Source organism: Pristis pectinata, chromosome 1 (assembly GCF_009764475.1).
Source record: "Pristis pectinata isolate sPriPec2 chromosome 1, sPriPec2.1.pri, whole genome shotgun sequence".
In the NCBI taxonomy this organism is placed as follows: Eukaryota; Metazoa; Chordata; class Chondrichthyes; order Rhinopristiformes; family Pristidae; genus Pristis; species Pristis pectinata.
This window is the reverse complement of record NC_067405.1, coordinates 9998353-10014558: the sequence shown is the minus strand read 5'-3', so window position 1 is coordinate 10014558 and position 16206 is coordinate 9998353. Positions and strand designations below refer to the sequence as shown.

Below are 16206 nucleotides of genomic sequence, written 5' to 3'. Positions count from 1 at the left end.
TTCCAATCTCTCTGGTACTTGTCAATATTAGATGGCCTAAGTAGTCAGTCAGTTGCAACAAGTTACTGCAGAGAATAACCACTGATTGTAAACCACTACTTTCTTAGGGCTATAACACCAGCATCGCTACACCTAAAGGAATGGGACTCTGCAACTTATTTACACCTCTTTCCCAGGGCACCAATGCTCAATACAAGAGGCCATGGCTTTAAAGTAATGGGTGGGAAGTTCAAGGGAGATAGAGGGTTTTTTTTAACCAGAGAGTGGTAGGTGCATGGAATGCGCTGCCTGGCATAGTGGTGGAGGCAGGTACACTGGTCAAGCTCAAGAAATTGTTAGATAAGCATATGGAGGAATTCAAAATAGGGGGATATGTGGGAGGAAGGGGTTAAATAGTCTTAGGTGTGGTTTAAAGGTTGGCACATGGTGGGTCAAAGGGCTTGTATTGTGCTGTATTGTTCTATGGTTCTATTTTAGAACTGCTTTCAGACTTAACTGGTGTATTAAAAGAATCTGTTCACCAGTTCAATGTTCACACAGAACATTGCATAAATCCATAAAATAACTCCTTGATTTTCAAGCTGACAGTGCTCCATTTTTCCTTCATACATCCCAAACCTTGCTTACAGAGCAAGTTCACCTAGCTCATCAATTCACATGGCAGCACCAATATGTAGTTATAGATTTAAATAATCAGAAACCAAACCACCAAATTTCTATAATGCATTTCAAGCAATAACTTCTCACTGGAAGATCAACATTAAGCATTGCCCATTACTCTCAAGCTGCTAATTGTTTATTATTACAAACTTGGAAAAATCAATTTGGCTCTCAACTCCACAAGAGTTACAATAAACCATTTGCCATGCTCACCTCAACAAACACCAACCTTGGAAGCCCAAGTATCAATGAATGGATTGGAGGGGGCAGGGAAGAATTGTACACAGTTACCATTTCCTCATTAGTATTGCTATTTTCACAAGAGGCAAGATTAGCCAGATGCAAGCCCAGGAATATTTAACATAGTAGTGCTATATAACAAGATGCTTGCTCAGGCAGTAATGTGAACTATAAAATCAGAAAGATGCTACACAGAAGTGGGCCCTTCAGCCCAACTTGGCCATGCTAACCATGTCTACCCAAACTAATCCCATTTGCCTGCATTAGGCCCATATCCCTTTACACTATTCCTATCCAAGTTCCTGCTCAAATGCCTTTTAAACATTGTATTGTATCTGCCTCTACCACCACCTTTGGCAGCATGTTGCAAATATTGACATACCTGCAAGAAAAACTTGCCCCTCAGTTCTTAAATTTCACTCTTCCAGTTTTAGATTTCACTGCCAAGAAAAAAATTGACCATCTGATGGTCTTCATAATTTATGAACCTCCAAGAGCACTCCTGATACGGCCTCCTACATTCTAGGAAAAATAAACCCAGCCTATCCAATCTCTCCTTATAACTGCAGCCCTCCATTCCAGGTAACATCCCAGTGAATTTCTTGTACTCTTGCTCCCACATCCTTCCTATAGTGCAGTGACCAGAACATTGCACTAAACTCCAAGTGCTGCCTAACCAATGTTTTGTCCAGCTGCAACACAATGTCAGAACCCTTGTACTCAATGCCTCAGCCTAAGGCAACACCATCAAATACCTTTCCACTACCCTATCCACTCATGACACCAATTTGAGGGAGCTATGGACTTGCATCCCAAGGTCTCCATACATCAATGCTCTTAAGGCCCCTGCCATTTACTATATAACTTTGATCATTCTCCCACTAAGAATTTTCCATAATACATCACACAGAACATCTATTGGCAACCTGCCATATATCAATCTGATCACACCTACTGCCTGGAGATAATGGTTCTAGGGGCAATTTTGTCTGATGCTGCACACTGGTCTACACCAGTGGTTGCCCAACCTCAGGTGAAAGTCAAACTGCAGCTCCCCCAACTTGACCTCGTTTAAATGTGGATCCACCCATGAAAGTGACAAAAGGCAGGAGGTTAGGGAGAGCCATCTTGATCTGGCACTCGATACTTCTGGTTATTGGTGAACGGCTGCACTAAGCCCTTCCTAAACTGCCCAAGTGGTGGGAAGATTCCAAGAACTTGCCTTACGCAGAGCTTCATCTGATCAAATGAATGCACCATCAGCTGTACAAAGCTGTTGAAGAGCTGCCTCCTGCCACCCCAATCACATTGGGAAAGATTCAACATGCTAGTAATGCAGTCTGTGGCCCACCTTAGGGAAAATGGGATGAGAAAACCTGGACATCCAAAGTCATTGCAAGTAACAGAAACCAAGGTAATGATCCTATGCTTCCTTCTAAACAATAAATCATTTACCAGATGAAGAGCACAGAATGAGATAACATCAACAGATAGGCTACCAACAGCACAAAACACTTACTGCCAACACATGCAAAGTGGAGTGTTCCAAGAGATTTGGGGTTTCAAGCATGTCACAATTACATGGATAGTAAGCACGCCACAAACATTCCACACCAAATAGGCCATAGAACGATGTTGTCACCTGGTTTCGGAGCAGATTTGACTGGGCGACGATATGTGCCACCAGTTTTCCCTGACACCACTGAGGCGCAGCTTTCTCGAGCAACGAAACAGGCTAGGACGAGGAAAACAATAAAAAGCACACGGAAAGATTATAGCAAGGGTTGGTGAGTTGACAGGGGGGTGGGCGGTTAAGAGAATGCAAGCAAAAGGGCTAAACCTTTGTTAATCAACAGCACAGTTAAACCAGATTTTCCCAGCAACATTCAAGAGGTCAGCTGCAAAGAACAGTTAAGGCAAAAAAGCAGTTAGTCACAGCAAGTTACCAATAATCAACAACAATGCAAACAGGACTAAAATCTAGAATCCAAAATGGCCAACATTGCACTATTGACTATGTGGATGAAGTTTGGAGTTCAACAAGTACACTAGTGGTTTGTAGAAACAGGTCTAAAGTATGACTGGATTTCACAAATGTGTCCAGGAGTTGCATGAAGTTTAACAGTGGTGTTCCTGGCTGCCAGCTCATTCAAGGAAGAAAAAGGTCAGGGGTGGAAAGAAGGAAAGGACACAGAATCTTGAATGTCAGTGAACAGGCAAGACCACAAGACCATTTTACACAATTAACAATTTTAAAACTTGGCAAACCATGTCAACTTCTGCTGTCAATGAACTGTGGTGACTCTACAGGAAAACAGCTTTCAAAATAACCCAGTTTTATCTTACAAATGCTCCAAATAACTCTGGCTGCACACAAAGTGATCATCAAGTCTCTTGTCTAATTTCAATCTGTTCCCCAACATCAAAACACTTAAATTCTTCAAAAATTGTCACGTTTAATTCAGTTTATGGCAGAGTTTATTCCCCTCAGATACCAACATGTGACCAATGATTTTGGGACAGAAAATACCTGTAGGACATACAGTAAATGACAAGGACCTTGAGTGATGTACAGAGGGACCTTGGAGTTCAAATGCATAGCTCCCTGAAAATGGCAACAGGTGGATAGGATAACGGTGGCAGCATTTGGCAGCCTTACGTTCATAGGCTGAGCCATTTGAGTACAAGATTTGGAACATATTACAACTGTACAAAACACTGATCAGGGCATACTTGGAGTATTTTGTACCATCTTGGCTGCTGCATTCCAGGAAGGATGTAGCAGAAATGGAGTGCAGAAAACATTCACCAAGATGTTGCCTGGAATGGAGGGTTTTACTCATAATTGGATTAGCTGGGATTATTCTCACTGGAGGATAGGAGGCTGAGGGACAACCTTGGAGGTTTAGAAAATTCTGAGGGGCATGGATAGGGTAAACAAAGTTATCCTCAGGCAGAGGAGTCTAGAACCAGAAGACACGGGTCTAAGGTGAAGGGAGAACTTTCAAGGAGATTTCCCCCCTATACAGAGGGTGATGGTTAAATGGAACAGGTTGCTCAAGGAAGTGGTACAATTACAAATGTTTAAAGGGCACTTGGACAGTTACATGGACAGGAAAGTCAAGAAATACAGCCTAATGCAGAGAAATGGGATGAGTGCAGATGGGCATGGATGAGTTGAGCCAAAAGATCCCATTTCTGTGTTGTAGAACTGCAACTCTGGAATTTTACATACCCCAACAAGGTCTAAAACTCCACCTGTACAATTTTTTCCCTTTTCAAGACGTGTACCAATGGGAACTTCCACTCTCTATGGGTTAAAATAAAGCTACCTCCTTACTGTCCCACCAATTTACTGCAACTAACTTTTTCAGGAACCTTGAAAGGCTGAGCCAGAATAAATTACTGCAGTTCCATCAGGAAGTCCAGGCTTCAAACACCAGTTCTAGTTTTATATCAGCTGTAAATTAAACTGCAATATAGTAATCACATTGACATACAGACAGTAATTACAAGCCCATAAAACCAGTTAATAAATGGGTTAACCACTTCTTGAGATCAAGTTGCTTGTGACATGAAGGTGACCAAGCATTATATTCCCATTTCTATTAATGTGACATGTATAAATGGGGAGAGACCATTTCATCTGCCAAGGTAGCAGGCAACAATTGCAAAGGAGAAAATAATACTTTACACAGAGACAATGAACTGGAGTGTGGTGCTGAAAACTAAGAATCAGATTTAATAGCATCTTTCAAAAGTAAAATTGGATAAATTGCTCAAAGGGGGAGGGAAAAAAAGGAGAGTTGCCAAGATAGCTGCCAAAGAAAAAGCCTGATTATAACCGACCTTTTGCACTGTGATTTTATATGCAGTTATATTACCTTGGCTATTTTTCCATCATCTTTCTTCTTTGCACCTTGGAGAGATTCAAAATGATGTCTTGCACTATCGTAATCAACAAGCTTCCTCCCACGCTTTGCTATACGAGTCTGCAAGAGAAAGCAGGCAGTGGCAAGAAACAGTTTGCTTGGAAAAGTGACAATGCAGGATCGTCTTATTCAAGTCCCAAGTGAAGCACTTCAAGATTATTCTAAATATTAACACTAGCTTGCACAAATACTCCTTATCCAGGGCTCTCTAATTTAAGGCACGGAAGTCTGGAATCTGTCACTAGACAATCAGATGGATCTTCCCAAGCTTCCCACTTCCATCTCTTTCGCTGTAAGCGTTTTATAGCAACCTTTGGACAAAGCCACAGGAGAATAACTATCTACACAATTAAGGATTCTTAAAAAACTACCATGTGATTTTTAACCCACTGCCCAAGAGTATTAGAAGCAGATTCAATTTTAGCTTCCAAAGGGTTACAAGATAAATGCCTAGAAAGAAAAATTTGTAGGATTAGGGTTAAAAAGTTGGAGGACTGTGTAAGATGTGGAACCATACTAGCTGCCTAGTGCAAGTGCTATACCATCTCTTCTGAGCTACAAGAAAATGGAGTGGGAAGGAATACAAGCAGCTAGGCTCCAAACTAGTCAGTCATGGAGGTATACAACAGAAACAGACCCTTCTGGCCACCACATCCATGCCAACCTTGTTGCTCATCTGCACTAATCCCATTTGCCCAGATTAAATCTGTATCCTATCTGTACCTATCCAAGAATCTAAATCTTTCAAACTCAGTAATCATACGATTCTACCATCTCCTCTGCCAGAACATTCAAGGCATCAACCACAAAATAAAACTTATCCCACGGATTCAATAAACAAGATGCCAGAGGAGCTCAGTGTGAAGCAGCATATATGGAGGAGAATGGACAGTTGATGTTGAGCAGAGACCCTTCATGAACTGAAAGGTGCAGGGCAGATGGCCAGTATAAAAGGGTAAAGGGGTGGTGTAAGAGCCGGCATGCAAGAGGGAATTAAATATTCTAGGATCCTTTGAGATAGGGAGAATGGGAAAATCATTGGCTCCAATATTAAGAAATTAAGTAAAGGCAAAGAAAGGACCTCAAGTCAGAAAGCAAAAAGTACAGAAAATTGGGAATGTGTATTGGTCTCAAACAGTCATGGTATTGCATTGGGGGGAAAAGGCTCAAGTAAAAAAAAAATCACCATGGGAAATTAATCTATACATACAGGTCAAATTACCAGTAATAAAATGGATAATTCATGGAGTACAAGATTGTTTTCTGGATCATTACATTAAAACCCAAGCTATATCCAAGAAAAATCCAACCCAAGAATGTTCAAGAGTAGTTACAGATTGATTACATGTTTGTACTGAAGACCAAAGATTAGTAAAACAATTTGCCTAGTGCCAGGATGGCTTCATTCAAAAGGATGAAAATGGACAAGATATTGATAGCGCAAAGCCCAGTGTTTACACAAATACACGCAAATATTTAAGGAAAGTGGAGAAGCATGGAGCCCAGAGGGAATGTGTTCAATGCATGACTGTGCTTAATCAACAAAAGGACAGTTTCTCTCCAGAACAATGAAAGATCTTTTTAGAATGGAAAGGATCACTATTTTCCAAAGTGGAAGAATCAGTAAGCACTCATCTTCATCCCACTAACTCAAGGCCATTGACCCAGAACATTAACCTCTTCTCCAAGAACTTCCTGACCCAAGAACCATTGTTAAACTTACATTTCCAATAGATTTTGCTTATGGATCCAATCTTGATCATCAGTCAAGAACATCAACTTCTCAACTGCTTCAAGCAGCATCTGTGATTAACATTACTGACAACACAAAACCAGGCCTCTCGGCCTAAAAGGTCCATGCCAGTACACAGCCTTCATGACAGCTCAAATTCATTGCTTATAAAGCAGTTTTATTGAAATAAGTGACCCATGTGGAATGCCACCTTCACTGCCCATCCTAATCCATATTGGCCATCCAAGGCACACCACCTCCTTCCCTAGGTCACATTTCTGGTCCTCTTCTCAAAACCCAGGAATTCCCCATTCATCCTTCCCCCCCACATAATCAACTAAGCCTCGGCCATTCTTGTTCCAATCTGCTTGATCTCCAACACACCCAAGTACATCTTTTCTCCAGCAGCTCAAATATATAGCATCTGTGGGGCAAAACTTTTCACTGTAACTGTAGTTACTTCACAAGAGCAATCAATTTAATGCAGGCACGGTGTAGCAGTTAGCCTAACAGTTTACAGCACCAGCGATCCGGGTTCAAATGCGGCCACTGTAAGGAGTTGGTCTGTTCTCCGTGTCTGCGTGGGTTTCCTCCAGGTGCTCTGGTTTTCTCCCACATTCCAAAGACGTATGGGTTCGGAAGTTGTGGGCGTGCTACGTTGGCACCAGACGCATGGCAACACTTGCGGGCTGCCCCCAGAACACTACGTAAAAGATGCATTTCACTGTGTTTTGATGTACATATGACTAATAAAAAGATATCTTAAGGCACTGTACAAAATGTTCATGTATTCATCAAGAATTTGTGACAAGTTTTGTCATTTTAAGAGGAGGAAACAAATGACAGTTTAAAGTCCAATGCTGAAGGAATGGATTAACCCGTACTTTGATATCTGGAAATTGGCCAAGGTAAGTGTCTAGCGTCAGGAGAGCTTGATCCACCAGCTTCTGATGATAATCAGTCCAGAGAAGGTCACCACTCTGGAAGAGGAAAATGAATTTTATTCTAAGAGAAACAAATTATCAAAATTACAGCTGATAACAAAAACCACAATGCACTGTGTAATGAATTGACCTGTACAATCAGTATGCAAGTTTTTCCCACTGTACCTCAGTACAAGTGACAATAATAAACCAATAAAATCAGGGATAAACCACAAGGCCATTCAATGCCCAATGATCTATTTCAACACCCATTTCCACTCCATTTAGTAACCATTGATCTATGCTTCTGTCTTCAATATATTCAATGAATAGTCCCTGGGGCAGTGGATTCCAAAGATTCAGTCCTGTAAATAGTTTTTCCTTACCCAAATTCTAAATAGGTGACCAATGGAAAGCATGGAGGTTATTGCTCCTAGTTCTGAAGTGACATGAAGGGAGAGCACCCACCACCACCACCCCCCCCCCCACTCATTTTAAATGAGATCTCCAAGCTATAAGAGAATAAAGGTTTCCACTCCTCTACACAGGTGGCAATAAGCTCAAAATAAAGTGAGGATATGGCAAAACTGGGGACAATACCCTAAAGCAGTATGTAGAAAGTGCCACTTCTCCTGGAAGTTAACTCTGGTTTAGAAGTGCCCAAGTGAGATACTGGCCTTTCAAAAACAAGGCATAGAATTATTGGAAAACGTAGACCAATGGAATGGAACAAGACTAGCTGGTCTTCCTCAGCTGGCCAAGTTCCTGATATGTATTGTTCCACTAATGTAGAACTTAGTACAAAATGAAAGGCAGGGTAGCCATTTTGTTTAAGACTGCCTTTTATTGGGCTGGACAGGTCTGGGTGAAAAACTAGCAAAGTATTAAAAGACTAACCTCTGAAATAGAATGAACAACTTCTCTGCCAACCCAGTCTGGCTCGTAAATTTCCTCCAGCAATTCAGACAACTTCTTGGTGGCTTCATGCATAGCTTAAGAAACAAAAATGAACCTACATATTAAATTTAACCAACTTCTGTTACCACGAAGGGACAAAGACTAAAAAACGTGACCTGAAAAATCAGACAGTGCTGTGAAGGAAGTGCCATAATTGTTCCTGGTCAAACTGAACTGTTAGCAGCTTTTTAAGATCATACATTAAGGGTACAACCCAAGTAAGAGTACATGATTATAGGGACAAAGGTCAAGACGTCCATCAGTACAGGAAAAAGTTGGTATTCCGCAAAACCTACTTGACACCAAATTAAAGCTGATAGGCATCGATTGCAGCATTCATTAAGTCAGTCAATTTGGTCATGTGATCAACTGGCTGGGTCTCTTGACACTACAAAGCAGCAAATAGCAGAACATCTAGATTCAAAGATACTTCACCACTCAAGATCACAACTTGTGATACCACTCAATGTCTCTGCCTGTGTCCCATATCTCCGGACTCTGACACACCTTTCCTTCATTGAGAAATGTTTGCAAATAACATTAAGGATGAAGTACAAACCCCCTAACCTTTCACAGCAGCCAGGTATGCTCGCAGATCCTTCTGCAGTTTAGTTCCTTCAGTCTAAGGAAAGAATTTATACAATTAGAACATTTCCAATTGCTATAATAGTATGCATTAAAATGCTCAATATTAGCAAGCAGCTAGCCAGACTTCAATTCACAGGAGTTCACAAAATCTTGCAATACTCTCCACCACACTGCATTTCATTCAAAAAGTCCCCATCATCTGATTCAAGGGACATGAACTTAAATTACTTACACTCACATCTTGTAGAGCAACACATGTTAAACACAAGATAAGCTAGGCAATAGTAATGGTGCATTCCTCCACCTCTGGCCTCATGCATTTGACATGTTAATCACGAAGATGTGTTTTGGAAAGGAAGTCCAGTCTCTTCAGATAAGCCTTGGTTCATTTATAAAACTTAATTACCCCAATATCACATTGCTCAGTGCTACATTTTATCAAATGGCTCTTCAACAGAGCACCAAAGGGTGCTGCAAGTAGCATTTAAACTTAAAAATGAGGAACAAGAATAATTTAATTCTTGGGAATTAAAATGGGAAAAACTGGAAATAGTCAGCAGGATTCAGTTCTTGAGTGCAGATGTTTTCATTCAGATGTCTGGCTTCATTAATGCCAGAATCTGCACACTTAACTATTAACACAGGTCACCAGCCAATTTGGAATGGTCATTTTCATAAACTTAGAGTCCAAGTGCTGCTACATTCCAAAAATACAAAAGATGCAAGCGATGTCAAAGCACCAGCAGGGCAGAAGTACCAATTCAATACCCAAAAATGCCCAAAGTAAAATAGATGCGATTTGAAAGATCATGGGTGCATAGAGATTACAGATTTCACCAAATGCATTTGGCAGGTTCATGAAGGCAATTGCCCTGCAAAAGACTATATTCGCAAGAGGTTATCAGGTGGGAAGCAAACCCAATTCCTATAGGAACAATGTAGAATAAGGACAAATTACTGAAATAAAAAGAGCTAGAAACAAATCAGGCAGGTCAGTCAACATCGGCAGAGAGGAAGTTTCAGGTTGAGAACCCTATGTCAGAATTGGGGGAAGGAAACAGGTTTACATTGCAGAGGGTGGCAGAAGGATGGACAAGGTAAAAGAATAATTGCTGACAAGGCCAGAATTGCTATGGGGATAAACTACATTCAGTCAATAGAGACAGTTGGAGAATACATGAACAGAAAGGTACATAAAAGCTTTGAAGTTAAGGCAGTTTGAGCACAAGAACCTAAAGAAACTCAAACACTGCAAAGTGCAGACCTGTATGTAGGGCATACCTGGCCTGTGCTAATAAAGGGGGAAATAACTGAACCAATATCAGATTGACTGGCCAGTTCAAATGTTAGCACAAAGCAGTTACCCAACATTGTAGAATTCGATATCAAGTTTTGAACACAGCAACAGGCCCAGACAGATGAGGTGCTGTTCAAGTTTATTCTGAGCTTTGTTATAACTGTGGGAAGCCACAGACAGGTCAAGAGTGAGTGAGATGGAGAAATAAAACTTTATTATACTTTGGTTCCATTAATTCCAGTCAGCTCCACAAGGCCTGAATGTCAGAAATCCAATGTTTCTCAAACATCAAATGCTGTTCAAAACTCAGGTTTAAATTTAACCAAGTCCCCGATGTCTAAACCGGACTTCCCAATGCTCTCAGAAGCTTGTAGGTCTGAAGTGTTAACCATTTTTCCCCCCCACAGACACTACTTGACCTTCTGAGTATTTTCAGTACTTTTTATCTGAAACTCAAATCTAGTTTTTTCACTTTTTCTAAAGGAATCTTGGCCAGCCTTACCTGCTTTACCCTCCAAACTGAAGCTCATCCAAAAGTCAAGGTAAATTACACCTACCCACACATCATTGCACTACTGACCAACACTATTTTTAAATTACATTTTCCAATCTGTGCTCATCTCACCCCACTACTGTATTATCCTCATCTGATTAAAAACACATGAACATTCCAATTTGGCCAATTATCCCAGATATCATCTGTCAAGGCCACAAATTCTGGAATTTGCTCCATAAGCCCAATGTAGTTTCTAACTTTCAATCAATCTTCAGAACTAAAGCAGATGAGTGGAGCTGATAAGTGACCTGATTGAAGCCTTTTCAGCATTCAAAAAAAGGTGCAGAATGGGCTTCTTTACTTTCCATGCAATGAAGGATGAAGTAGATCAGAGTACAAGTACATCTTTGGGCTTAGCTGAAAATAATTACTGAATACTACCTAAGCAAACTCTGCAATTATAGAGGTGCCTGGCTGAAAGGTACAATAGTTGACCAACAACTTCCTCTGGTCTCAAGCAATACAAGGGACCAAGATGCTAACATTTTAAACCAAAATGAATCATTTCATACCAAGCCAGTATAAGAATAACCTTTGCCTCAAATGCAAACCAACAGCCTCTTGTGGGTTAGTCACACACTTCTAGCTTATGGGCTACCAAAGCCCCATTATATCAGGCAGCAACAGTAATGAAGCACAACATAGGGCAATTGAAATAGCATTGGTACGTCTTTGGACAACTTAAATTTCAAATCTTAAAATAGTTGCCTCCTTCCTTTTGATTTAGAGGTGCTTCCAGCAACAGGCATAAGTTCAGGAATATGGAGACAAATTCCTCAGTACAAGCTCCACTTCCAAATGGAACACTAGTCTGACACCAATACCAAGGGAATGCTGCACTTTAAGCACTGCCATTCACTGTACTAAACTTGGAGCCAAGGTCCAGAATACACAAAGTATCCACATCACCACCATTTGCAATGAAGGCTATGAATGCTGTTTAAGTGACTTACTGCAATGGAAATTGACTCCTACATTCCCATCATGAGAGCATCCAATAAATAAAAGGAATTGAGGATTCTTACCAAAGATCAGCCTCAGATTCAATATCTCTTACCAGCTGTCTATTGAAGTTTTGCACACATTGCTCAAAGTGCTCATCTTTCGTTTCATCAGCCTTGCCCAGTTTTTGGAGGACCTGCAAATTTTAAAGCAGAGAATAATGAGTAGGTATGATGGGTACGCCAAAGTCAGGGGTTCATATTATAGGATAGAATAGCTTCCAGCAAGGCAAAGGAGCCACATTAAATGTTGAGGCTTTGTTAACACCCAGGGAAAACAGCTTCAAGCCAACAATCTAAACATTCTCAAAAGGATCATTGTTGCTGGTAATATTCAGGTCAAGCAGAATCTGTGGAGGGAAGTAGACAGTTTTTCAGATTGATAACCTTTCAGAAGTGCATATTCAGCACCAGTTTTCATTTTGAAATTTAAAGAGCTTTTGCTGGTCATATTAAAGGCTACTTGTACATTGTATAAAAGGTGCTGATGCACAACACACCAGCCCCAATTAGATGCAAAACTTAAACTGCAAGAGCCAAGCCGATAGTTCAAAACAATGGATAGTAGAAGATTTGTCAATATCCAAGCAGCACTGGGATAAGTACACTTCTACATAACTTTATGTAGCTTTAACATCTCACCAGTGGATTCTTTGATAAAAGAGACCAGCAAACTAGAACTAAACAGGAAGTGTACTAGATGCTAAACAGGCTGATCAGCATTGAGATAGCTACAAAGCTCTTGCAGTTATAATCAGCAAAGCCTGCACTGGTTCAGGCAGTGGGCTAGCAACTGTTTTGAGCATTTAGGTTCACTTCAACCCAAACTGTTAGCAAGGTATGAAAAGGGAGCAAGGATTTGTTCTGGTTAAAAAAGCATGAAATACAACATTACTGAGTTAATTGTGGGAGCAGTATCAAGGAAAGTAGCATGTGTTCTCTGGCAGCAAAACATTTTACATCTTGACAGTGAATACATGAAAGTCTGATCTTGATCAACAGGACAAATGAAAACCAAAAATCACTAAAAGATGTCTGTTTTGTGCAAGTGACATGAAAGAATCCCCATCTTAAATACTGATTTTTTTTTTAATGTAAGAAAACTACTGAAGGTAGAAATCTGAACACCAACACTATTTTTTACTGCAAGCTGGGAAATGGGAACCTGAAAAGGACATGCCAGGCAATGATAGTATCTTGACTAGTTGCATCATGGTCTGGTACGACAACTTGAATGCACAGGAATGCAAGCAGCTGTAGAGAGTAGTGGACTCACCCCATACATCACAGGTACATTCCTCCCCACTATCGATAGCATCTGTACAAGGCACTGCCTCAAATCAACATCCAAAGATCCCCACTATCCAGGCCATGCCATCTTCTCAGAACTACCATTAGGCAGGAGGTACAGAAGCCTGAAGTCCCAAGCCACCAGGTTCAAGAACAGCTACTTCCCTTCAACCAGTCAGTTCTCGAACCTGCACAACGCTAATTACCACCCGAGTATGGCAGCACCATGACCACTTTGCACTAAAATAGACTTGCTTTAATTTGGGTTTTATATAATTTGTTTCTTGTGAATGTTTAATGTTGTGCATCTGATGCTATGTGCTTGTGATACTGCCCAAGTTTTTCATTGCACCTGTGCAAAACATACTTCTGCATGTGACAAACTCTGCTTTGACCCAGGATAAGTATTAGGCCACCATGATATTTGCTATGTGGATAGGTTTGCTGATATTTGAGACCCAGGATGGTGCTGGACCTGCTTGAGGTTTCCACATTGATTTTATTTACAGCATCAGCTTTCTGCTTTTCATTGAATTTAAATTCTCCAAGGTGGCATTCAGTTACACAAAACTGCAAAGTTATTAAAACCACAAAGCCACCAGACTCATAAATAACTGTTTGCCAAAGCTTCTCAGAAAATTGCTGGCCCAATCTGGCCTGCACAATTCCAGTCTGACATCCATGTGGTTGATGAATTGATTTTTGATTGTCCTATCAAGGCTGCTAGCACATTTGTACAAAGGTGCTGATACGTGACACACCAACTGCAATTATCATACTGAATTTAAAGTAAATACAAGGGCCAGGACTATTTAACACAATGAAGGGTTGGGAACCACGTGTCAAAATCTGAGCAGCCTTCAGTACAAGGCAATTGGAGACATGCTAACTTTGCCAGCAACATCCACATCCTATGAACAGGAAAACTGAAGCTAGATAACCACACCTGAGGGAAATTTATTAGGCTGCATGAATACAACTAAAAATTTCTTAAATGCAAGACCTGTACTGACTATTTGTGAACCAGGTGGCTCGCAAAGATCAGGATCCTGATCACCCACTCTGGTCATTCAATGACATTAGCATTGCCAAGTCCTCCAACATCCTGGGAGGTACGAACTGGCCTAACCACAAATACAAGAGCAGGAAAAAAGGTTCAGCAACTCATCTCCTGACACCAAGGCTTTTCCACAAGGGATGTTAGGAGGAAAGTGAAATTCTCTCCACTTTCACAGATGCATGAAAAAAAAATCAGCTCTCAAGCAGCTCATAATGCCCCAAAACAATCTGATTGGCACCCCATCAACCACTTCATTTTCTCTCTACCAGTGCATTATGGTTACATAGAACAATACAGCACAAAACAGGCCCTTCAGCCCACAATGTTGTGCTGACATAGCTATTCCCTCCTACCTACAGAATGCCCATATCCCTCTATTTTCTTCTCATTCAGGTGCCCATCCAAGCCCCTCTTAAAAGCCCCCAATGAATTCGCCTCCACCACCCTATCAGTCAACGCATTCCAGGTATCCACCTCTGTTACAAACCTACCCCCCCCCCCCACCTTAAACGCATCAGGGGAAAAGATATTGCTTGTCCACCCTATGCCCCTCATTGTTTTATACACCCAACAGATCACCCCTCGGCCTCTGCCATTCCAGAGAAAAGAGCCCAAGTTCGTCCATCCTCTCATGATAGCACATGCCCTCTAATCCAGGAAGCATCGCAGTAAACCTCTGCACCCTCTAAAGCCTTGACAGCCTTCCTATAGTGAGGTGACCAGAATTGCACACAATACTCTAAATGCAGCCTAACCAGAGTTCTATAGAGATGCATCACAACTTGTTGACTCCTATACTCAATACCCCGATTAATAAATGCAAGTATTCCATAAGCCTTCTTAACCACCCTATCTACCTTTGTAGCCACCTTCGATGAGTCATGGACTTGCGCCCCAAGGTCTCTGCTCTTCATTAAGGGTCTTGCCCTTGTGAACTGCCTCTTGACATTAGTCCTACCAAGGTGCAACACCTCACATTTATCCTCGTTAAACTCCATCTGCCATTTCTCTGCCCATATCTGCAACTGATCTTTATCATGCTGTATCTGTTGCGAGTCTTCTAAACTATCCACAGCTCCACCAATCTTGGTATCATCTAAAAACTTACTAACCCATCCATCAACATTCCCATCCAGGTCATTTATGTACATCACAAACAGCACACGGCCCAGCACAGATCCCTGCAGAACACTACTACTCACAGGTTACAGTGCATACCATCCCATGTAAATGCACTACAGTTACAAATCCAGGCCACTCCAACAGCACTGCCCAAACCTGCAACCCCCATCACCAAGGACAATAGCTACTTGAGAACACCAGCACTTCCAGATTCCCCTTCAAGTCATGTGCATCATCCTATCATTGCTGGGTCAAAACCATTAAACTCCCTATTCAAATGGCAGCAGTTCCTAGTAGCAGCTCACCAGCAGCCTCAGTGTCAATTAGGGATGAGCAATAAGTGATGGCCTTGCTGGTGATGACCAGATCCTGAAAACTAAAACCCATATTGGTATATTTCAAGGACTTTTCAGAAACAATATACACAGGAGATTGAATACAATTAGTTATATTCATGAAATCAGGTTTTGGGATCGGGTTTAAGAGCCGCAAGGTAATGATGCAGCTCTACAAGACTCTGGTTAGGCCACACTTGGAGTACTGTGTCCAGTTCTGGTCACCTTATCATAAGAAGGATGTGGAAGCTTCAGAGGGTGCAGAATAGATTTACCAGGATGCTGCCTGGATCAGAGTGTATGGATTATGAGGAGAGACTAAGGGAGCTAGGGCTTTACTCTTTGGAGAGGAGGGGAGACAAGATAGAGGTATACAAAATATTAAGAGGAATAGATAGAGTGGACAGCCAGCACCTCTTTCCCAGGGCACCAATGCTCAAAACAAGAGGACATGGCTTTAAAGTAATGGGTGGGAAGTTCAAGGGGGATGTCAGAGGGAGGTTTTTCACCCAG

At 41.3% G+C, this 16206-nt stretch overlaps 1 protein-coding gene across 7 annotated transcripts in view; it reads right to left on the bottom strand.

Annotated features, from left to right (window-relative positions):
- Positions 1-16206, bottom strand: part of LOC127568244 (myc box-dependent-interacting protein 1) — a 124181-nt gene that overhangs the window by 57673 nt on the left and 50302 nt on the right. For 5 of the 7 annotated variants that reach the window (XM_052011781.1, XM_052011775.1, XM_052011799.1 and 2 more), the window contains exons 2-7: positions 11943-12023; positions 9012-9066; positions 8385-8479; positions 7449-7544; positions 4785-4892; positions 2543-2635 (exon numbers count right to left, since the gene is read on the bottom strand). In XM_052011781.1, coding sequence (XP_051867741.1) covers positions 2543-2635; positions 4785-4892; positions 7449-7544; positions 8385-8479; positions 9012-9066; positions 11943-12023 — 528 coding nt within the window. The remainder of the gene's footprint in view (positions 1-2542; positions 2636-4784; positions 4893-7448; positions 7545-8384; positions 8480-9011; positions 9067-11942; positions 12024-16206) is intronic. The other 2 variants (XM_052011790.1, XM_052011816.1) reach the window with 1 other exon arrangement.